This window comes from Gadus morhua, chromosome 7 (assembly GCF_902167405.1).
Source record: "Gadus morhua chromosome 7, gadMor3.0, whole genome shotgun sequence".
Taxonomy (NCBI): Eukaryota; Metazoa; Chordata; class Actinopteri; order Gadiformes; family Gadidae; genus Gadus; species Gadus morhua.
In genome coordinates this window covers 12,152,742-12,175,132 of record NC_044054.1, presented here as the reverse complement: position 1 = coordinate 12,175,132, position 22,391 = coordinate 12,152,742, and the positions used below count along the sequence as shown (strand labels likewise).

Below are 22,391 nucleotides of genomic sequence, written 5' to 3'. Positions count from 1 at the left end.
ATTAGTCAAATAATGAGGAAGCTTCCCAGACAGGGCTGTGTGCCAATGTGCCAATTTGCGTCATGCCTTCCTTTAAGAGAGGACCACCCAGCCTTTCCATATAAGACACAATGTTGTGAGTCACAGGCATCTCCTGGGAACCTTGAACCTTACAGCAGAGTGAAAGACTGAGTCCAGGAGTTGAAGACATGAATGTGATGCATGCCGGTAAACCACAGCACCGTAATCAGGGACAGACGTGAAAACTGCCATGATAATTATTTTCCTTCTACATAAAAGGAAAGTGGTTTTGTTCCTATAAAAATAGCCATTTTTTTGTCGCAATCGACGTACATGATCTTTGAGATGAAAATTAAAAGTGAGTTTATCATCTATCCAGATGCCGAGATATTTATATTATTTTACTCTTTTGATCAAAAATCCATTCTTTGTAAAAAAATAGATACATGTATTGTTTTAACAGTCAAGTGTGACTTAATACGTGAATATGAACACCTGTAAAATGGTTCAATATAGCACTTGAGGTGTGAGGTGAATGAGGGGGAATTTGTGTTTGAATGGATTATAAATATGAATAGATTAAAGTGGGTTTTAAATAAAACTAGTTAATTCCATTTGCATGGCTTTCCTGAAAGATTAGTACATGAAATGAAAAACAAAGACGAGAGTCCAAACAGAACTATTTACTTTGTTTTGCAACTAGATCAATAAACACAACAAACTCAGACCCTTTTAAAATTGGACCTTTCACTCACACCTTTTCGACTTTGGTATATCGACCTATTATTCAGTCCCTCGAGAAATCCTTGATTATGCGGCACGTTTTCTTAAAAAATATAGAAATATATATCTTAAGAAATATGCAGCATATTTATGCAATTTTATGCAATGAAATTGCGGGATCTTGCAAAAAAAACTTGAACTTGCGAAAAATGCCGCTTTTCGATGACGTTCACGTGGCGTAATTACGTCACTTCAAAAATGCGGCCCCCGCATTAATATGCAGACTTTGGCTCATGATGCGTTGAATTATGCAATCGCATAATCGCGTTTTTCTGGAGGGACTGATTTTTCTAACAAATTTATTTTGCACATTTTACTAAACACCCTTATAAAAGCTGCAACTGCCCATTTGTCCTACTCAAACCTCAAAAGAGGCGATAACCCTACTTGGGTTGAACTACATAGTTGCCTGCAAACAACCCTTGTAGGCACCTGTAGATCCAGATATTCAATCACAAAATACATGTAAACCCAAGATAGGCCGTGTGTACCGGTACTTATAGTATATAGACACATAAGTCTTTGTCTCCTTTTGATCCATTGTGCGTGTCGATGTCTATCGATGGTAAACCAGCCCGTTATGCTGCATCTGAGCCCTGCAATCGCGGTCAGTAGTTAAGGAGAAACTTTTGACACATGCACCAATTGAAGTCCTATTTTAGTTGCTTTCAATTACAATTACAATTAGGGCATTTAGCAGACGCTGCACCAATAATGCAGAGGAAGCTTGTGAATTGAATTGACCATCATTGAAATTAGCGAAAGTTGAAGCTAAGTTACAATACCTTTTTTCTACAATGATCTTGCTGAAATGATGATGATGACTGGAACTCTTTTAGTCATAATTGTTTCGAAATAAGATCGTATCCACGCCATTACACCCGGTGACACGAAGGCTTCAACACACGTTCCATTGGAAGTGGAGTAGAAATCATTTATACCGAATATTTCTGAAAGACGTTTTCAATGATTTGACAGGTAAAATCCTCCAAATAATAAGAGATAAAGAGATAAAAAAAAAAGAATCAACAAATAAGAAAGAAATTCTCTATATGCACATCTTTTAAAAAAACACAAAAACAATCAGGAAGAAGAAACTCTTAAAAGCAACCAAAAAGGTCTAGCGAGCCAAGCAACGACTCTGTGTACAAAAACAAGAAGCAAACAGAAGTCCGAACAGCGTCCTTCAGGGCCGGAGGGGGAGGGCAGCAGCCAGGGGGGGACTAAGGGGCCACTCACACTAGGGCCGTGGCACCGTGCCCGAGCTCATTTGCATGATGACGCGCGGATATGCAACGTGAGCTGGACGTAGTCCTTGCGCGACCCTTCTTTCTTTATAGTGGGGAGGGGGGGAATCATGCTGGAAGCACGGAACAGGCAAACGGCCCTAGTGTGAGTGGCCCCTAACAGGGCAGGGGTCTTCAGCGGGCCCCCCGGCGGAGCTACTGTTTCCCTGACTCTGCGTCCTCCTTCATCTTCTGCTCCTGCATGCGGCACCTCGTGGAGCCTAGGAGACAAAACGACACACACACACACACACACACACACACACACACACACACACACACACACACACACACACACACACACACACACACACACACACACACACTTTGGTACCATAACTGCGATATGGGGAAGTGGTAAACCTAACGAAGAACAGGAACGTGTCTGGTATCAACAGAGTTTCCACCTACTCATCTCTGCCAGCCTCTGTATGAGAGTCGACTCCCCGGCCGCTTTGCTGAGAACGAAGGGGAAGAAGGTTTTCAATAGTGGGAACGCTATGCATGTGGAGGGAGTGCGTACATAAATATATATACATGTATATATATATATCCAGATGACCCACCTGCCGTCGGCCTCGTCCTGCCCGTCCATGTCGAAGCGCAGCCTCTTCAGGGGTTTGGGGGCGGAGCCCTGCTCCATGGACCTCTTCATAGAGCCGTCGCTGCTGTTCACCATCTGGTTGATCTTTTGGAAGCGGTTGGACGGCTGCGTCACACAACACACACCGCACACAACACACAAACACACGCCCAAGTGTCAACAAACAAGACCATACGGGCACGCTGAGAATAGGAGGATTCAAACAGCGTTCGCTTTACTGTACTCATCAATATTCAGGTCAAGAAAGTCACTGACCCCAAATGATTCACCGATGGAGACCAGCATCCTGCAAAGGTCACAGGAAAGACCGTTAAAGCAACTGCAGGCGTGTTGTTTGCCCGTGTGCCCGTGTGTGTGTGCCCCCGTGTGTGTGTGCCCCCGTGTGTGTGTGTGTGTGTGTGTGTGTGTGTGTGTGTGTGTGTGTGTGTGTGTGTGTGTGTGTGTGTGTGTGTGTGTGTGTGTGTGTGTGTGTGTGTGTGTGTGTGTGTGTGTGTGTGTGTGTGTGTGTGTGTCTGAGGTGAACAGGGCCAGGGCCCAGCGTACCTGGACCGGGGGGTCATGATGCTGGGAGACATGCGGGGGTTCTTCAGCGGCGAGATGTAGACGTTGTTGCTGCCGGGCACGCGCAGCGGGGAGCTGGGGTACTTGTAGGGGCTGCGGGGGATCTGCGGGATGGGCGACAGGGTGGGGGGCTGGAAGGGGGCACAGAGAGAGCCTGGGTGAGCTTGCATCAAAGGGACTGAGTCTACCTGATGGAGGGTTGTTTGATGAGGGGGTAGTGGTGGTGTGAGGCTGCTGCTGGTGGTGGTGGTGGTGTGAGAGGGGTGGGGACTCACCCTGGCCGAGGCGTACTGCATGATGTTGTTCTTGAGCTTCTGCATGAACACCTGGTTGTAGAAGATGATGATGGAGTCGTGGTGCGGGCCCCTGAGCTCCGTCCCCTCCGTGATCAGCACGTGCTTGAAGGTCTGCGTTCATATGATCACAAAGTCATGGCAGCCCCAAACCTCGCACGTTGTTGTGCGTCGGCCTGCCCCACACACCGTCTTAAAGGGATGATATCGTGCCGTTTCGACTTTTCCCTTTGCTTTGGACTGTTACATGACGTATGCATACAGGTTTTACGTCTGCTAAACTGGAAAAATCTAAAACTAAATCTAAATATGTGCCAGGGGGAGTATTTGCGCCCATCGAGAACAAACCCTCGTCCCCCACTCACCTCCTGGTTGGTGTTGGGCATCGTCTTGTAGGCCGTGACGATGGTCTTGAAGCGCAGGTCCACGTTCTTCACTTTGCAGATGGCGTACATCGCCGACATGATCAGCTGCAGGCGGGTCGATGAAGGACATAAGAGGGGGTTGGGGGGGGGGGGGGGGTCAACAACAAGAATCTTCATAAAGACAAGAGCAGTTAAAGGACGGGGAAGAGACCGTGGCGATCAAAACACGAGACGGAGGGAGAGGAATTGATACAAATGGAGACGACATTTGAAAACAGGGACAGAGAAAAAGAGAGAGAGCCTTAAAGACAAGAATGAGATTACAAACCTCCAAATGGGGGGTGTGTGTGTGTGTGTGTGTCTGTGTGTGTCTGTGTCTGTGTCTGTGTCTGTGTGTGTGTGTGTGTGCGACAAATAGAGACTCACAGCGAGACGGAGAAACATTGACAGAGGGAAACAAGACAGACAGGCTAGAGAGAGGGAGAGAGATGGACACACAGAGACGACACCGAGCCCGAGACAGAGAGCCAGTGGGCGAAGGGGGTCCGGGGGGGAGCTGGCTACCTGGTCCAGGTGGCGGTCTCTCATCAGCTCGTACTGGTGCTGCAGGGTGTACTGGAGCAGGGTCCACATGAAGGGCTCCAGGTCGGGGTTGGAGGACAGCAGGTAGGAGCACAGCATGTTCAGCCTGGTGTAGGCCAGTCGGTACACTACAGGGGGCGGGGGGGGGGGGGGGGGGGGGGGGGGGGGATATGGACATTCAGGGACCACAAAACACAATGAGGCGGGTTGTAGGCTGACCACTCCACACCTCAATGCCACGGGCGTGAGAGGTTAAAGCGAAAGTCTCGGCAGTGGCCGGTATGAGGGTTTATTGTAATCATAAAAAAGGGATTTGGTGATGTGTCCCTAGTTATAAAGGTTGATGGCGGTTACAACTTCCCTAATCTATGAATGGCTTTCTGTTCCGGGATATAGGAACAAAGTATATGGGCCACTGTCGTGAGAAACGTGCTCCGTTTTTGATTGCTGTGTATCGATTGCGGGCAAAGTAAGCAGTGGAAGTATTGGTGCGTGACTCTAAGCGCCAGTTCATTCATACTGAACACACTTCTCCACTTCATAAGGTGATTCGCCCTGTACCGAGTTCACCTTTAATCATAGCCTTGCTAAGATAATATCACACTATAATATATACTATATATAGGTGACCTTGGGTGTCTTGAAAGGCGCCTCTAAATTAAATGTATTATTATTATTATTATTATTATTATTATTATTATTATTATTATAACATTATGACAAACACGTTGCCACTGTTCAATACAGTCGATACATAAAATGATAAAAACGACGACGCTATTCAAATCACGTTTTGAATAAAGACGTCGCTCTTCATCACGCGTGAATTCGGGTCTCACGTTTTTTGTAGAAGAGGCTGAGGGAGTTGGAGCGTGGGTGCTGGGGGATCGGTGCCTGGGAGAGGGACCCCAGGCTGGTGGGGGGGGTCCCGGGGCACTGAGGGGGCGGCAGCACGCGGTAGCCCGGACGCACGGGGGACAGGTATCTGGAGGGACAAATACAAACAGCTACTCAGAACCACCCCTTCAAAACAAGGGGGAGGGGGAAGGGGTAAGGGGTAGAAATGGGATTGGGCCTTAGTCGTTTCGCTTTAACCCCGAGCGACATAGCCACTTCATGTCCCTGTGATGCCTGAGCAGGACGGTGTTTGGCCTCTTGCTAAGGATTCCTACGGGGTAGACTGCAGAGCTTGAGGATCCAACCCGGCACCTCTTAAACAGCCTGGTCGCTACACGATTCCGGGCCCCTGAACTTTTTTTTTAACAACTCCAATCACTCCCGTCTCCTCATATCAGAGATGGACGGGTTTTATGTCGGTAAAAAATAAATTCTCTAAATTCTAGTCTCTAAATTCTACTAAACCATTTTGCTTGAACATTACGACAGTCAACTATGCTATGTAACTATGCTATATCTCTCACTGACGAGACAGAAGGCAACAAACCCACAACATTGCACAGGCTGCTAGCGAGACATCTAGCCAAGCGGGTTCTTGTGTAATTCACACACTCCCCCTTTAAGTATATTATAAAGGACAGACAAACAGCAGACTATGTCTTATATTTTTATATATTTACCAATGCATTCATATTTGTATGTATTCATTAGAAGTGAATGACAAAAGCGACTTGAATAGTGAGCTTAAACCGCTTAAACAGGTTAGCCTTCTCCCTGTGCTACACAGAGTGGCCGGGACCTTTAGGCCTGGGGGTCAAGCAGCCCTGCTATGTAGCGCTGTGACCCGTTCAGAGTGCGGAGGACGGTTGTGTACTCACAGGTCTGCCGCGGTGTGGTTGTGCTGCAGGGGCTGGTTGAGGGTGGCGGGGGTCTCAGGCTGCTCGGCCGAGCCCTCCCCCTGGGCCTGCTTCAGCAGGTCGAACACCAGGGAGCCCTACGGAGACACCACCAGGACAGACACACCCAACATGAAAACATTAAGACGGGTTTTTAAATCAAAAATAAAAAAAAAAAATAAAAAAAACACGTCAGATCTGATCCATATTAACCGGGAAAAGGAAGTCTGGGGCGCCCTGATAGCCCCCGCGACCTGACGCTGGACAAATGATGGCTCTATTTGAGACATAAGATGTTCAACTTTGTTGAGATAAAGATTTGGAGGTTAAAATAAATAATACATTTATGAATTACATGTATGTTACATTCACGTATTGCCCGATATATATTGCATGAGATACATTTTGGTTGTTTTTTCTCAAGGAGAACTTTGTTCAATGGATTCCTACAAAAACCGCTCTGACTCACTAAGAGCAAGGAAGGAAGTCACGTGTTCCAAAGTAACACATTTGCAAGGTTGCAACTAAAGTCACTGACCCACTTTTCGTTTACACATAGCAACTATGATTTTCTTGGGGGGATTTTTGCATGATTGGCTGAAATAATAAAATACCAATATATTTTTAACCATAATACTTCTTAATTGGGCACAAACACGAAGCAGGCATATGCAGATAATCACATACTGCTTTACAATGCAAACAAGCAAAAGAGCCATGCAGTGGCACACCCATACTTAGACCAAGCCCAGAATGTGAGCCTGCGTGTGTGAGCGCGTGTGTGTATGTGAGTGTGTGTGAGCGTGATCTAGTTTAGTATCTGCTCCTCCTCCTACGGCAGTATGAGAACAGCGCAGATCGTGTGAAGACAGCGACCGCGACTAGAGAGTTCACTCTGCGTGAGGTTACGAGGACTGCTTCACAATGAGGAGGGGAAACAACCTGGCTGCAGCGTTGTGGAGAGGGACATGACGACATCTCACATGCAGACGTTGGACCTTTGAACTGACGATTTGGAGGCTAAAGTCAAGGAATCTCTCTCTGCGAATGAGGATCCTCAGAGCTGACCGACGGCACGTGAGCTTTTTACATTCAACCGCACCTGGACCTATTCTCCTGCTAATAAGGAGTATATCAGGAGGATTCAATAAATGGACTGTCCGTGGGCTTTGGACAACACCAAAAAAAAGAAAAAGGTACTTTGCAAGTTGATTTGTAATTAACACGGAAAGATACATGCCAAGCAAAGGAGTAACTTTGGTTTCAGCCTATATTTTATTGGAGGCTGATAGAACAGTACTATTCGGCATGCCTGATATTCACTACATTTAACCGCTACACTACGGCAAAAACAAACATGGCAAACCTCCCGTGTAACCAAAGCGATTCCTTCAAGCACACCCTGTACAGCACCTCGTTCAGCCTGGTGTTCTTCGTCGGACTGCTCTTCAATATAGTTGCTATATACATATTTGCCTGCACTTTGAAGTTGCGCAATGAGACAACCACGTACATGATGAACCTGGTCTGCTCAGACCTGCTCTTTGTTCTCACTCTGCCCTTTCGGATCTACTACTTCGTCAAAAGAGAGTGGCTGTTTGGCGACATTGCGTGCAAGCTCTCCGTCTCGCTGTTCTACACCAACATGTACGGCAGCATCTTCTTCCTCACCTGCATTAGTGTGGACCGCTTCCTGGCCATCGTTTACCCCTTCCGCTCGCAGATCATTCGCACCAAGAGGAACGCGAAGGTGGCCTGCTGCGCGGTCTGGGTGGTAGTCCTGTCTGGGACTCTGCCCACCGGGTTCCTGATGGAGACCTCCTCCGAATCCAACAAGAACTCCTCCAAGTACTGCTTTGAGCAGTACTCACGCGAGCAGTGGAAGGACGAACTGTCCAAGGTGGTGATCTTCATGGTGACCGTGGGATTCCTGCTCCCGTTCATGCTCAACGTGTACTGCGCCGTCAGGGTGCTATTGACCTTGAGGAAGCCGCAAACCCTCAGCCGCGGAGGTGCCCTCAACAAGACTAAGGTCTTAAGAATGATCCTGGTCCACCTCTTCATCTTCTGCTTCTGTTTCATCCCCTACAACGTCAACCTGGTGTTCTATTCGCTGATGAGGACCAAAGCTCTGAAAGGCTGCTATGCGGAAACTGTGGTGAGGGCTATCTATCCTGTGGCCTTTTGCATAGCCGTGACAAACTGTTGCTTTGACCCCGTCATATACTACTTCACCTCAGAAACAATCCAGAACTCCATCAAGCGCAAGTCTGTAGCAGTGCGCGATAAGGTCTCTCAAGCATTGGTAATGGACAACGATAGTGGGACTTTAACCAGAAACTTTGGGACACTGAGAAACAAACTGTTCAACAATGAGTCTTCTGTCTGAATTGCACAAAAACATGTTCCTTGCACTGAATTTGGTGAAGCTCTTTAAAGAGCACACCTAAATAGAGTGCAGTGATTGTACCGTACAGAGGTTTATCACCTTATGTCATCAGTATTACATTTCACTAGCAAATAAATTGGCCAGCAGAAAAGAAAAAACCCGAACAGGAACTGTAAAACTGAGTTTTTCCTCAAGTCATAGGAGATGGATACTGAAACGTGATGAATATTTTCACAAACAAATGTGAAGACATTGTAAACCCCAACACAGGGTGGCTCACCTTTCCTTATACCTCTTTAAGGGAATGGTTTGTTAAGTGAATAAGGGGAAGATAACTGCCGTTGAGATTGTTTTTCATTGTCAGCCATTTTAAGCATGCTCGAATGAGTTCTATTGGCTGGGGGGAGTCCTTTACTGCCCAGACGTGTCTGAGTGAGTCTGAGTTGGACTTTCATCGCCATCCCGCCAATGCGACATCATTAACCATATGTGCCAATCTTATATCCCTCTTCCAGCTTGCATCATGTAGATTGTTCTACCCAACTTGACAACTCAAATCAAAGCTGACATTTACATCAGCTTTTTCTGTGTTGTTCTCAAAGACCATCGTATTGTCCAAACAATGTCACCAATGTTTTCTTTTAAATTATTCCACCTGATTTATTCTATATTTGGTAATGCTGTATTGAGGTTATATATGTGGAGTTTGTAAGTGTATAGTGATGTGTATGTGTATATATATATATATATATATATATATTTGTACTAAAACCAACAAAGAGAGCCATGTATTTGACTGAAGATCTTTCCTAGACATATTTAGAGAAGTACCCCGTTATTCTGGTTGACGCAATGATGTTTACTGCTTCTTTATAATGAAGGTGCAGAAAGTGGTAGTACAGGCTGATACCATGACTCCACAGTGAGTCAATACTAATATACAGTTATTTCAGGTGTGGTCTGTGAAGTCTCCCCAGGTTTGCATGCTAGAATATCAGGTAGACCAGAGCTACAGGTTTTTCGAATGCCTCTGTGATGCAATCGATAAACTCCAGTAAAGGGTTGTCACACAACTTCCATCAAAGGCATAACGCCCTATTCCTTCACACATTTTGAAATGACTATCAACCAGGATTTGGTTGAGGATTATCAACAGAAAATGTCATGCTGGTGAATGATGTTTACACAAAGCTTAAATGGTTAACAGTATCCAGACACACAAAGGAAGCCTGAAACAGAAAGCATACGGCCTCGTAAAAACAATGTTTTGCAGGAGTTATGCATTCCTTCTGATGCACTTTCCTTCAAGTTAAGACAGTCCCTAGCCTGCTCTTCTGGTGAGATGGATATTCAAGCACAGGCAAGTAAGTGCGTGTCTTCCACCGTGAAAACATGCAGTTCATTCCTCAATGACAGCAGCGGTATGTTACCAAGTGCATCTCTGGCTCACCCGCATAAGACAGATGTAGTGATGTGGCGAAACAAACAAATAGCAATCCATGAAAACACAACAAGCTCGACCATCAACCATGATTTATCGAACTTTGTGGTATTAATGTACTAGTAAGTTGCTAATTTAGAACTTACGAGTACTAAATGAGCCCCTGACTAGATCTTCAGTCAACGGTACTTGGGAGAGACGTGCGCGCGCATGTTTTAATGAGCGAGTGAGTGAGTTAGAGAGTGAATGAATGAGTGAGTGAAAGACTGTGCATGTGGGCGTCAGCTGAAGAACGCTGCCATCACCACTAGTGTATGCACTCGTACAGCATCATATCAACAACAGCTCTACCTGCGCATCAGCTGACTGGAACGGTGCCTTCATCGAGAGCTCATCACGATGACTGAATTGTAAATCAGGTAAGATAAAGTTTATTTTATGTTCAATTCATTAAACAAAACCTATCAATCCATCTCTATGAATATAACTTAATTTGTAGATCCGATTTTTTTTATAATAAGAAATATTTTTTTCTAATTATTACCATTTCATTTTTCAATTATAGACCGAATTTGAGAAGTAATCAAAAAATATGAATTCATCAATTCGATTCATAATGTTGTTTTTTTTATGACATAAAAAGACATGGCTTGGATTCATCATCTTCTCTTGCTTTAGTTCTTCACTAAAGCGAGACCTATAACAATAGACTATGTAATTTGAAATATTTATATGATTGGATATTGGTTATATTCCAAATTAGGATTATATTAGGGGCAGTTTGTAGACCTCCATAAAATTCTGTTTGGACAGTGGAAAATTGTTATCAGGTGTGTTTGTCTTTGAATGTATTACCAGAACCAGAAGTGGCAGTTAAATTCAGTTCACAGAGTCCCACCGTCGTGCCCCCAATAAAACCGCCGCATACCACTTTCATACCGTACCTCTGCATATTGGCGCCTCATAAACAACGTACCCATTTTGCAATCATTTAAGTGCATGCTTGTCCCAAACGGCGCAGCCAAAGCATCCGCATCCATGTCATGTCTCGCTCACAACCGCTTCATATCCTCCAGCCATGAAGAGCACACATCAATAAAGCCTGCAGGCGACAGCACGGCGACGCGCGTCGTCCGCCATGGAGCCGTGGAACACAACCACGGGGCCCTCCCCCGCCCGGTCCAACTGCACCCTGGACACCGGCTACCGCTTCACCTTCTACCAGGTCTCCTACGGCGCCATCTTCCTCGTGGGCCTGGCCACCAACGGCCTGGCGCTCCACCGGCTCTGCCGCTCCCCGCGCGCCCTCAACAGCACCGCGGTCTACATGGCCAGCCTCGCCGTGGCCGACGCCTGCTTCGTGGCCTCCCTGCCGCTGAGGATCTACTTCTACCACCGGCGGGGACGGGCCTTCTCCGCCGCGCCGGCCGACCGCGCCGCGTGGCCCCCCGGCGGCGCCTTCTGCCAGCTCACCTTCGCCGTCAAGTACGTCAGCCTCTACGGCGGCGTGTTCTTCCTGGCGTGCATCGCCCTGGACCGCTACCTGGCCGTGGTGCACCCGGCGCGGTCGGCGCTCCGCCGGCTGCGCTTCGCCCGGCGGCTGAGCGCCGCCGTCTGGTGCGTGGTGCTGGGGCTCAGCGCGGGCCTGCCCCTGCTGCGCTACGCCGGCCTGGTGTCCCCCCGCCGCCACCACCCCTGCCTGCTGGACCCCACCTCCCGCCGGCAGCGGCCCCTGATCCTGATGGCGCTGGGCCTGGTGCTGGGGGCCTTCCTGCTGCCGGCCGCGCTGCTGCTCTTCAGCTACTGCCGCGTGCTGAGCGTGCTGGGACGACGGCGCCGCCGCCGGCGCCGCCGCCGCGCGCTCACCGTCATCTACTGGGTGCTGGCCGTGTTCCTGCTGTGCTTCGCGCCCTACCACGCCAACCTGCTGGTCTACACCTTGAGCCACGTGGGGCTGCTGCCCGCGTGCAGCCTGGCCCGGGCCAGCATGGCGCTGCACCCCGTGGTGCTGTCGCTGGCCAGCGCCAACTGCTGCCTCAACCCGCTCGTCTACTACTTCTCCAGCGGCCCGGTGCACCGGGAGCCGGCCGGCGGCGGCAGCGGGGTCAGCCACTGAGGCGCTGGAGCGGTGCCCAGAGGCCCCGCGGTAGAGCGGCACGCTCAGGGGGGGGGGGGACTGGGTATCATGATACGTGAGGGGGCCACGGCGGGCCCCTCATCACTGCAAGAGGTGTACACAATGTTGTCGAATGTGCTTAGCCTAGCGCGAGTCCAGTTTTGTCGATTAAACCGAAGGCCATTTTGTGAAACATATTAATCATTTAATGCCACATATTTTCTAAATGGTTTAAACCGGACTGTTGGATAACACGATTCAAATACCAGCCGCTTTGCAGGCTCGCAGGCCAACAGTGCGTGGAGGGCGCTTCCCGCGAGCGCTGCACATGTCAAAGCAGACGCCGTTGTGTCGACCCACTCACCTTCCTCCACGCCAGGGTCTCCATGATGAGGTGCTCGCAGATCTCCAGGTGCTTCACGATGTCTTTGCTCAGGCTGGGCTCCGCCTTGATGAAACTCTCGATCACCTTGTAGAAGTCGAAGGCGGCCAGCTCGAACACGTCCAGGATCCAGGGGAAGCTAAGGTCCGACTCCGCGGGCTCCCCGTTGCCGCAGGTTGCGTGGGTGTACCCTCCGGTCTTCACACCGGGACCTGTACCGCACCGGGACCCGTTTATTATTACAGGGACATCATGTTGCTCGACAGCGTTGTGCTGTGTTTGTTGAACAGCGGGCCTACGATGCGTTCTTATTCACGCACGTCAAACACGGCAGATGACCAGAGGAGGACTCACCTCCGTAAGTTGCCATGACTACTTGCAACGCACAGGCCAAGAGTGAGGTGTGGAAGGTGGAGTCATTGAGGAGTTTACTGGAACGGAAATGGACATGATTTATTATGACAGTGCCCTGTAAACACTGTTAACGCAGAGTAACAACACATGCATTAGCAGTAGAAAATGAAAGAATACGTTCACATTTGCACAAAATGTTGGTCATCCTCTTGACTGGAGCTCTGACGTACCTGAAGTTCTGCACAGAAAGCCTCTTTTCCTCCTGGAAAAATGGAACACGTGATTAGGAGGGAGAATCCGTAGGAGGGCATGGTTGATGATGATTGGATTAGACGGAAGCATCGTATGCATCATGTATAATCCTGTTAAACAGCAGTTGATTCTAGAAACGCAACACTAATAATGATTCTGACACTAGCTAATTGGCTAAAATGTTGCCATTTACAGACATACAATATGTGGCTATCCCTTAAGAGGCATCCTATAAACTAAAAAAGATGATCGATACCAGCTGAACTGTTTGTGTCCCCGGACCCTCAAATTTATATTGGGTTTTATATCCATTTTTCCTATTGAATAAAAGATTAATTATTAAATCATCATTCATGGTTGTGTTCTTTGTTTGACTAATTTGGATGGCACTGCATGTTATAAAAACAACAAATTATATTAATAGAAAAGGCTGAACGTATACAAGTAAACGAACGAGCAAAGGGCCGTGCGAGCCTCAACTAAAATCACCACAATAATAATAAATACTTGCCGATTTGAGCATGGACTCCATGACTTTGTAATACTGCCGGACCCCCAGTGTAAACCTCTGGGGAGTGAGCACAACCACAAACCAGTTAATTAAACACGACTTAAACCATGACTTAAGCCACGACCACGCCAGCCCCCAGAGCGCCCTGAATGCGCGTGTACTGCCCCCGCCCCGAGCGTAGTGAGGGCTACCTGTCTGCCGGTGTCGGCCATGCGGGGCCCGGCTGCCGAACAAAACCTCTGGCCGAACATCTGTCCCAGGGTCTCCACGCGCCGCAGCACCCCGTCGGTGGGGTCCACCGTGCAGTTCTACAGCGGGGTACAGAGGGCACAAGGTGAGCCACACACATCTACATTTAGGGGCTTTTGCTGACAAAAAAACGACAACCATTCACGCACACGTTCACACAACGCCCTGCGGAGTCCACCCCGCGGGGCGACAGCCAGTTCGTCGGGGGCCGTCGGGGTGAGGCGTCTCGCTCAGGGACACCTCGACACTCAGCCAGGAGGAGCCGGAGATCGAACTAGCAACCTTCCGGTTGCCAGCTAACCCCACACACCGCCTCGCCGTCCACGCCCCCACAGAGAGGATTCGGATGCGCGTCATGCGGTGGAGGGGTGGAGGACGTGTTCACGTGAATACCTACTTTGAAATAGATCACGAGGTTGGCGGAGGGCTGGTCCCCGGTGGAGGTGAGGTCCAGCCTTAGCTGCTGGATGGAGCTCATGGCGGCTCTGGGAGAGAGGGAAAACAGGGAGATTGAGTGTCACCAAACGGGCCACCCGTACAATGCTCGATAGTTAGGCCCGACATCCATCATATACCATGGTGATTAGTAGAAACAAATAAAAGGGTTTTACACATTTCTTAATATGATTATTAGAGTAGCTTCTTTGATGCTACTTGAGTTGAGCCTGCTGGATTCCAGTGTTTTAGCATTTTTGTCCCATATGTAGGCTTAATTACCCAGAAAGCCTCTGTGATGTTAATAAAAAATAGTTTTGTCTGAAAGGTTATCAAGTATCATTGTCGGGCAACTTCATCATTCATGTAGATTTTTAAATATATTGAATACATAAAAGTAAAAAAATATAGCTAATGGCAATATGTTTAACATATTTATCCTACTTCATTGAAGAATGCTTGATTCTGATTGGCTGGGAGGAGGGCATTAACCCAGCAGGCGGCCCGCTGACTTGTCGGTTCTACTTGCTGCTGACTGAGCACAGCGTCATCAAATAGAAGATCAATACGCTGCTTGTATTTCAGCCTGCCAAACGAGAGCTGGTAAATTGTGAAAAATGAATTAAACTTTAATCAGACAACGCGGTTATATGCTATAGACCCTAGAGTATCTGTGGTATAAAGGCTGGGACGAATTTCAAATTATAAATATGTACAATCCATAACGTTAGCTCTCTGGCTTATAGCTCAGCGGACTAGAATACCTCCCGTTGGCAAGTCGTAGCTAAGGTCCGCCCTATTTACTGGAGGAGTGAACAACATTTCCGTTGCATAAGAGGCTTACGGGAGGGTAATGATTGTTCCAGGTTTTAGTCGAACCCTCAGGCGTAACCAGGGAAACTAAAATATGGCATGTGAAAAATTTATATTTGGATTGTAAAACGCACAAAAATATAAATGAATGATCTTCATTTCTTTTCTTTGGCAAGTGACCATGGTATAAACGGGATATGCCCTTCGAGGTGTCCAAAACATGTTTGATCGATCGTAATTAAAGGGGACTACTTTTTGAGGGAGATGAACTCAAACAGCGTATACATTTAGTAAGCATGCAATACGAATAAGAAAAAGCATAATTATTAAAGTATTTGAATTGTTTTATTATGTTGGCAAGCAAGGATAAACGGGATAAACACCTCAAGGCAGGGCAATAAACAGTTTTATATGCCCGGCTCGTGGACGGCTTACCGCCCTCGACCTCTTCTCGAGCGTTAAGCCGCCCACGAGCTGCGCATTTCAAACTGTTTATTGCCCTGCCTCTCGTGATTATCCCTTACTTAATACATTTTAATATATTTTTTATTCCCATAATACCTAAGCGATAAGCTATATTGAATTCATTTATTAAGGGGAAAAGATATCTCCAACCCACAAAGTAATATTACATACTAGAATTTGTACTGTAAGTTTGATTTTCAGTTCAAGATGTACTTTAATTACTGGGACATTGGCTATTCAGTCATCAGGTTTCTAATAAAGTGAAATATTGTTAATTTCTGACAGTGTCAAATGTGATGGAGGGGTGGGGGTGTCAGCTGATTAATCGGCTCCCTGCTTTTTCCTTCTCCAAACAATCGTCATTATGTCGGCCTATAGCAATCCATTAATCGACACATCGAAGCTTGTAGTTTACGGATCCAAAATGGCATCAGACGCGTTACCGTTCGATGCAGCCTTAGATAGTGTTCCAAGTGGTTTAGAACGCACGTTTATTTTGAAAAAATAGCAACTTTCGGCGTTAAACTCCTTCATTACCAAGAAGGATGTCTTTGCTACCGACAGGTTTTGATTGGCTATGAGCTACGTATAGACTCATTTGATAGACATTCGTAGCGCCCAATAAACCGCTCTGGGCCATCGTAAACCACGCCTCAAATACGAGAAATTATTGGGTGGTTCCCAGACCGCATCTCAATGTAGATTGAGATGAGGTCTGGCGTTAGCCAGGCTAGTAGTTCATGGGAAACGGTTAGGGCTTGCTACGCTCGCCTGCCCCTGCTTCCAAGTCCCAATCCCATCAGAGCTGGGTCTAGCACCCAAAGCAGGACCCAGGGGGAAATGCAAGCATGTCTTGTGGTGGTTTTGGGTTCTACTTGTCATGTGACTGAGTGGAAATGTATAAATGAAAGCCTACACACACACACGCACACGCACACACACACACACACACACACACACACACACACACTGATGGTCAGAGTTCCTCACTCATCCACGTAATGTGTACCATGGGGCCAGAGAGGGGGAGGGGGCGGTTACCTGATGGGGGTCTGCGGTGGGATGAGCACGGCCTCTTCCTCGGGCTGGTTCTTCTTGGGGGTCCTCTCCGCCGCCTGCGATCTGAAAGCACGCGAGTCCCGTTGTTCAACATAGCACTTAGGGTTACCTCTGAAGTCCTTCATTAAAAGAAAACCCCAAACATTTACATTTGACATTTAAGGCGTCTAGCAGACGCATTTAAGTAAAGAAACTTACATTAAGTTAACATTAATTTGTCAGAAGACGGTGAAACAACAATATATAGCTGTCGGTACAGTTAGGATGGCATAGGTCACAGACGTGAGTGCCAGCACTAACAATCGCTAGGTTAACCCATTCCCCGCATACAACAAACCGCTAAGTACTATAGCTAAGTACGACATAAAATAAATGTGTACGTTAAGTGCCAGGACGCACAACATAGAATAAGTTGGAATTGTAGGAGGAGGTGGCAATGCAGAGTCCAGGTACATAAAGGGAAGGGGATCCTTACGGGTACGATGTGGGGCCGAGCAGGGTCTGGTCCCCGTCCAGAAAGAGGCGCCCGTCAAAGTCTCTGGCCCTCAGGTGCATCTCTTCATACTGCCTGCTCAGCTCGCTGGCCTGCGAGGAGGTGGCGGAAAAGGCACTAAATAGGACATCGCCATCCGGTAACATTCTCAACAAGGATACCTTATTCGCTGGAGGGAATGTCTTCTGTTAAAATAACATATACTCAAACATGACACAATCTGTCACTATGGTACAAACTTGACAAGCCAAAGTCAAGTTACTAGTAAAATGACAAATGTTCTAAATCAATGCATTATTGAAGATGTATATAATCAATTCCAAGTTAAAGGGGAGGCCTCCATATATTAAGGGCATTGTGGTAAGCCATGTCAGGACAGACAAACGAAGAAAATTTAATCTCACTATAAATAATCTCCAATGACATAAAGATTTCCTTTCCCCTTATCTAACCCACCCATTTGAACAAACAGCTACCTATTATCGACTACCCAATACAACGTCCACCATAACCCAGTTTCCTGGAAACCGCTGTAATTACACCCGTCTGTTATATCCTTACTCGAGAGGAGTGAGTGCAATTTCGAAAATAACAGCGGCGCCCCGTCTCAAGTCATAGTCACATAGTCAAACAAGACAAACACACAAGGGCAACATTTGCACTCAGTCCCTTAATGTGTCGTGGGTTGCGTATCGCTACCTTGACGGTAGCTATGCGCCCCGTCACAATTATTAATACAATTCATCAAACCTAAAAGAACATCCTGGGTAAGCAGCTTTTTTTTCGTATTTTGCCATCCTTAAACGTCTGCCTATCTATTGGGGAGGTGGGCCTGTGAAGCCATTTGAGAATGCAACTGCAAGAAGGAACTATATAGATACAATTAATTTGCCTTTCTGAGAAACACTAACCATGACTTTTGAGAAGTTCCAGAGGATGACGAAAGTGGCTTTAAATAATGGATTGCTTGTGTTAAATAGCTTTCTTAATTGTCCCATTGTATTTACATCTATTACTTGTATTTCTGTTTTTATTTGTATGTTGTAATCAGGGCATCATTGAAAAAGAGAGCCTGCTCTCAATGGCCTTCCCTGAATAAATAATTTCAAATAAATGACTAAATGTTCTAATCTATGATGGGTAATGATTATTTGAAGATAGGGCGTAAAGTTGGACTGGGTGCGACCTAATGGTCTCTTTATATCCAAACTGCAGCAATAACAGTCAGAGTCATCACCCCGGCCTAGCTTACCTGGGGAAGATCCTGGGATCTCGAGAGGTCCATCGACTCCAGGAAAGCACAGAAGCTGTTCTTGTACACATTCTTCACCTGCAAAGAGCCCGGCCAATGGGGAGGCAGAGGTTAAACAAACCCGCCCATGAGAATGGAAGGGTAAACAGACCATCCAATCAGTGGGCACAAAGGGACCAGACCAGCCAATCAGGAGGCAGACATTTACAGACTAGGCAATAAGGAGTCAGAAGGTAAAAAAAGAAAAAAGAAAAAGAGAAGGCAGAAGGTAAACAGACCAGCCATTAGGATACACAAGTTAAACAGACGGGCCAATAAGGAGGCAGAAGGTAAACAGACCAGCCAATAAGGATACACAAGTTAAACAGACGGGCCAATAAGGAGGCAGAATTTAGCAGAACAGCAAACGCAGAAGGAGAGGTCAAAAAGTCGAGCCAGTGAGGAGGGGAACAGAGAAGCAGAAGCAGAACCAGTGGAACACAGCGATGTTAAGGTGGTGTGCTTATCGTGGACTCAGTACCTCCTCTGGGTTACAGTCGTTCTCCTCGCACAGAGTTTCCAGCAGCTGTACGTCCAGCTCAGGCTCCGGGGGCCGGGGCTTGGCTTTGCTCTGGTTGCGTCGGGAGGTTCGCGTCGGCGGACTCTGGGCTTTGCTAATGGAGGATTCTGAAACAGCATTAAAAGGACATTAGTTAGCATACTGGGATGGGTAATTAGTTTTGGGTCTATTACAGTTAGCTTAGCAGAAGTGAGTTAAATCTATGTCATGTATTGGAGTAGCTTAAACTAGGTATTCTTCACACATTGGAAATAATTTCCTTACATTATATACTAATATAAATATTATATAAATACGAAATTTCCACCACTCTTGGAGCCAAAACCATTACACAACAAAGACAGTGACTATTTTAGAAGCTGTTTGAGGCCCCTGGAACAATGAAGAGAGCGTGGACATTTTGACGTCGGCACTCTATCAGAGATTTGAGAAGTGAGTGATGGGAAGATGATATAAACAGTGGGCCGGGGAGGGGGGGGTAGGTAGGTAGGTAGGGTGTGTGTGTGTGTGTGTGTGTGTGTGTGTGTGTGTGTGTGTGTGTGTGTGTGTGTGTGTGTGTGTGTGTGTGTGTGTGTGTGTGTGTGTGTGTGTGTGTGTGTGTGTGTGTGTGTGTGTGTGTGTGTGTGTGTGTGTGTGTGTGTGTGTGTCTCTCTCTCTCACGGTAGAGGGGCTGCAGAGCGCCCGCGGGGCAACGCTTGATGAAGAACTCGAGCACACACAGCAGCAGCTGGAAGGCGATGACCAGGTCGTCCTCCATCTGCAGAGCCCTTCCTGTAGGAGCATCAACACACTCTCACTGTTGGGTTGGGGCACGGTGCCCCACTGGAAACAATAGGCAACAGAGGGTCTCCTTGATGTGTACATCGTGAGATGACAGAGTAAGATGGAAACGATGTTATTATCTGGGTGGTTGGGGGAGCTTGGGTCTGAGAGGATGTACCCCTGTACCTTTGGCTAGCAAAAACATCGTCCAACAGGTGTGCTGCATCTCCTTCTCCCTAAGAAGAAAAAGACGTAACGATAGTTAGGTTATTATAACTCTAGTTCTATGATTGTAGGCTTGTCCTGTCTAGGCTTCGCCTTATGGGCTTGTCGCGACAAGTGTAGACGGTGTAGCCAACATGAAATAGAACATTGAATATCACATTGCACAGGGATGGGACGGTTAAGGGTTCAAGGGAATGAAATAGAAAGAATAATCATGACCACTTACTTGACAGAGTCAGCCGAAAAGATTTTCATGCATGTTCTGAAGCGGGAAAAAAGATGAAGGATGTTATTCGTAAAATGTTCGTAACAAATTCTACTGTGAATTCAATCTTGACCTCAACCACTCAGTAATCCATCCTAACATATTCTAGATCAGGGTAATATCCCATCCCTGAACTAGACACACTGAATGAATACAGTGTCTCTGATCAGCCTAACCCATGCACACACGCACACACACACACACACACACACACACACACATGCCCACACACACACTTTGTTTATATCATCTTCCCATCACTCACTTCTCAAATCTCTGGTACAGCGCCAGCGTCACGTCGTATCTCTTCTCCAGATGGGTCAGAACCGAGTGAACTCGGCTACTGATGGTGTCCATGTTCACGTCCAGCTTCCTCACCAAGGACAGAAACTGCTTCACACTGCAAACAGAGAAAACGGGTGTGATTGCAAATCGACTAAACATTTCGGATTATTTTAAGAAATAAATGTGTACGTCTCAACATCAAGAGACACACAAGAAGAAGTAAAAGAAGAATTTGGCAACTTGTGAAAATAAATGTTGTCTGTTTGTTGAAGTCATTGTCGATGATTAACTTAATCTGCTGAATGTGTTAACTGCATATAAAACGCTGATTATGTTCGATAATCAGCTTTTATATGCAGTTAACACATGTTACTTACTTCAGTTCCACAGCTTTCTGCATTTGAGTGAGGGTGAAGCTGGCCACATCCATGTCCGTCGAGGTGACGTAGAGACATACACCCCACATCCTCCGCTGGGTGTCCTACCGAAAACAAGGACAGGAATAACACCGTCACCAACAACATTACAATATACACTATTTAAATCTAGGCAAGGACGAGACACTTAACAGAGCTATTATTATTGATTATTTTATGCAAAGTGACTTATAGTGAGATCAGACACATGCCATTAACAAGTAGGCAGGTATCTTGCACAAAGATGCCTACAGCTACTCTCAGGCCATTGGGTATGGAACCAGACCTTTCAGCTGGAAGACCCGATTCTTTATATGCATGTATGTAGACACGGGTACTTCTGATGATTTATATAATCAATGTGATTATGACTGCTTACTACACAGGCTTATTATTTGCCTGCCCTTCCTCACTCGGTTTCATTCACACAATGCATTATTCAAAATGGTGAGATTGCCAATGTTGTAACCGGTTTGTAACGTATGGTGTTCTGAGCAGACGACCAAAATAGAAACCCCTCATCTTGTTTCGATATATCCACACTATGGGGAGGTCCGACCAGAGCTCCAGCGAGTTGTTGTTTACATGCAGGAGGGTACACGACTTAAGAGTATACTGGTTGGATCGATTGTCCCTAAACGGTGTCTGTGTACTAGATAACAACAAGGGTATAACATAAAATGTACTACATACTTACAGGGGAATAACATTAAAGGTACTGGATACTTACAGGGTTATCCTCTATGGATTTCTGAACAGACTTCCAAAATGTCCATGCTTGGTCGCACACTAAGTCAGTCACTTGGAGGGTCATGCAAAGGCCCACGAAGTCCTCGTCTTTCTCTTTGTGTCTGTCGTTTGAGGACACACATAATACAACATCAAATGTGAAGATAAGTAAACAAATGTTGTATAAAGGAAAGTGATGACAGTAATGCAATGTGTTAATAACCGCAATCAGTTAGCGTGCTAAAGTAATCTGAATTAACGGGGAATAACAGTTATCTGGGAGGTTGTATCGGTTTGCTTACTTTTTAATAGATAATTCTGCGTTGTCCTTTTTGTCTGGGGATGGACTTTTAACACTGGGCTTCACTTCCTTGTTCTGTGTAGTCCCGGAGCTGCGTTTTTTAGGTGGCATCTTTAGGGGAATCGCGTATTGTGAATGCTTTTTAAAGTATTTCTAATTCATTTATCAAAATAAAACAACTGTCAAGTACGTTTACTACGTTTAAATGGCACCACACGCGTCTCAAAACAAACGCCGAGGGACTTCCTGTCGAAAGACTTGTGGGTGTGCTCGTTTCGTGTGTTCGGATCGCGCGATGTTGTGCTGCGACCAACCGTCCCATATATCAACCTATTACCGGTTATTGTGTTTCAACTCGCCATGTATTGGCA

General features: G+C 46.6%; 3 protein-coding genes across 3 annotated transcripts; 2 read left to right on the top strand and 1 right to left on the bottom strand.

Moving 5' to 3' along the window:
- Nucleotides 1-318: 318 nt before the first annotated feature.
- rb1 (retinoblastoma 1) lies at nt 319-22,291 on the bottom strand. Its single transcript, XM_030361860.1, has 27 exons — nt 22,022-22,291; nt 21,721-21,841; nt 20,952-21,055; nt 20,555-20,689; nt 20,251-20,286; nt 19,986-20,035; nt 19,698-19,808; nt 18,999-19,144; nt 18,479-18,556; nt 17,209-17,318; nt 16,716-16,796; nt 14,359-14,446; nt 13,904-14,020; nt 13,713-13,769; nt 13,180-13,211; nt 12,950-13,026; nt 12,578-12,807; nt 6,250-6,365; nt 5,314-5,459; nt 4,457-4,602; nt 3,893-3,997; nt 3,510-3,641; nt 3,217-3,365; nt 2,929-2,959; nt 2,636-2,778; nt 2,481-2,527; nt 319-2,290 (listed from the first exon to the last, which is right to left on the bottom strand). Exons 1-27 carry the CDS (start codon nt 22,129-22,131, stop codon nt 2,226-2,228), a joined length of 2,763 nt encoding a protein of 920 aa, XP_030217720.1. The 5' UTR covers nt 22,132-22,291; the 3' UTR covers nt 319-2,225.
- LOC115547554 (lysophosphatidic acid receptor 6) lies at nt 7,041-9,315 on the top strand. Its single transcript, XM_030361862.1, has one exon. It carries the CDS (start codon nt 7,625-7,627, stop codon nt 8,654-8,656), a length of 1,032 nt encoding a protein of 343 aa, XP_030217722.1. The 5' UTR covers nt 7,041-7,624; the 3' UTR covers nt 8,657-9,315.
- Nucleotides 9,422-13,551, top strand: LOC115547555 (lysophosphatidic acid receptor 6). The gene is made up of 2 exons (XM_030361863.1): nt 9,422-10,516; nt 11,174-13,551. The coding sequence occupies exon 2, from the start codon at nt 11,236-11,238 to the stop codon at nt 12,211-12,213; it is 978 nt and encodes a 325-aa protein (XP_030217723.1). The 5' UTR covers nt 9,422-10,516; nt 11,174-11,235; the 3' UTR covers nt 12,214-13,551.
- Nucleotides 22,292-22,391: the final 100 nt, after the last annotated feature.

Coding starts and splice junctions, on each gene's coding strand:
- LOC115547554 (XM_030361862.1), top strand. CDS start 7,625: ATGGCAAACCTCCCGTGTAACCAAAGCGATTCCTTCAAGCACACCCTG.
- LOC115547555 (XM_030361863.1), top strand. CDS start 11,236: ATGGAGCCGTGGAACACAACCACGGGGCCCTCCCCCGCCCGGTCCAAC.
- rb1 (XM_030361860.1), bottom strand. CDS start 22,131: ATGCCACCTAAAAAACGCAGCTCCGGGACTACACAGAACAAGGAAGTG. Junction 16,797..17,208: donor CTCGGCCCCACATCGTACCC/GTAAGGATCCCC, acceptor GCGTGCTTTCAG/ATCGCAGGCGGCGGAGAGGA. Junction 3,998..4,456: donor GAGACCGCCACCTGGACCAG/GTAGCCAGCTCC, acceptor ACCCGCCTGCAG/CTGATCATGTCGGCGATGTA.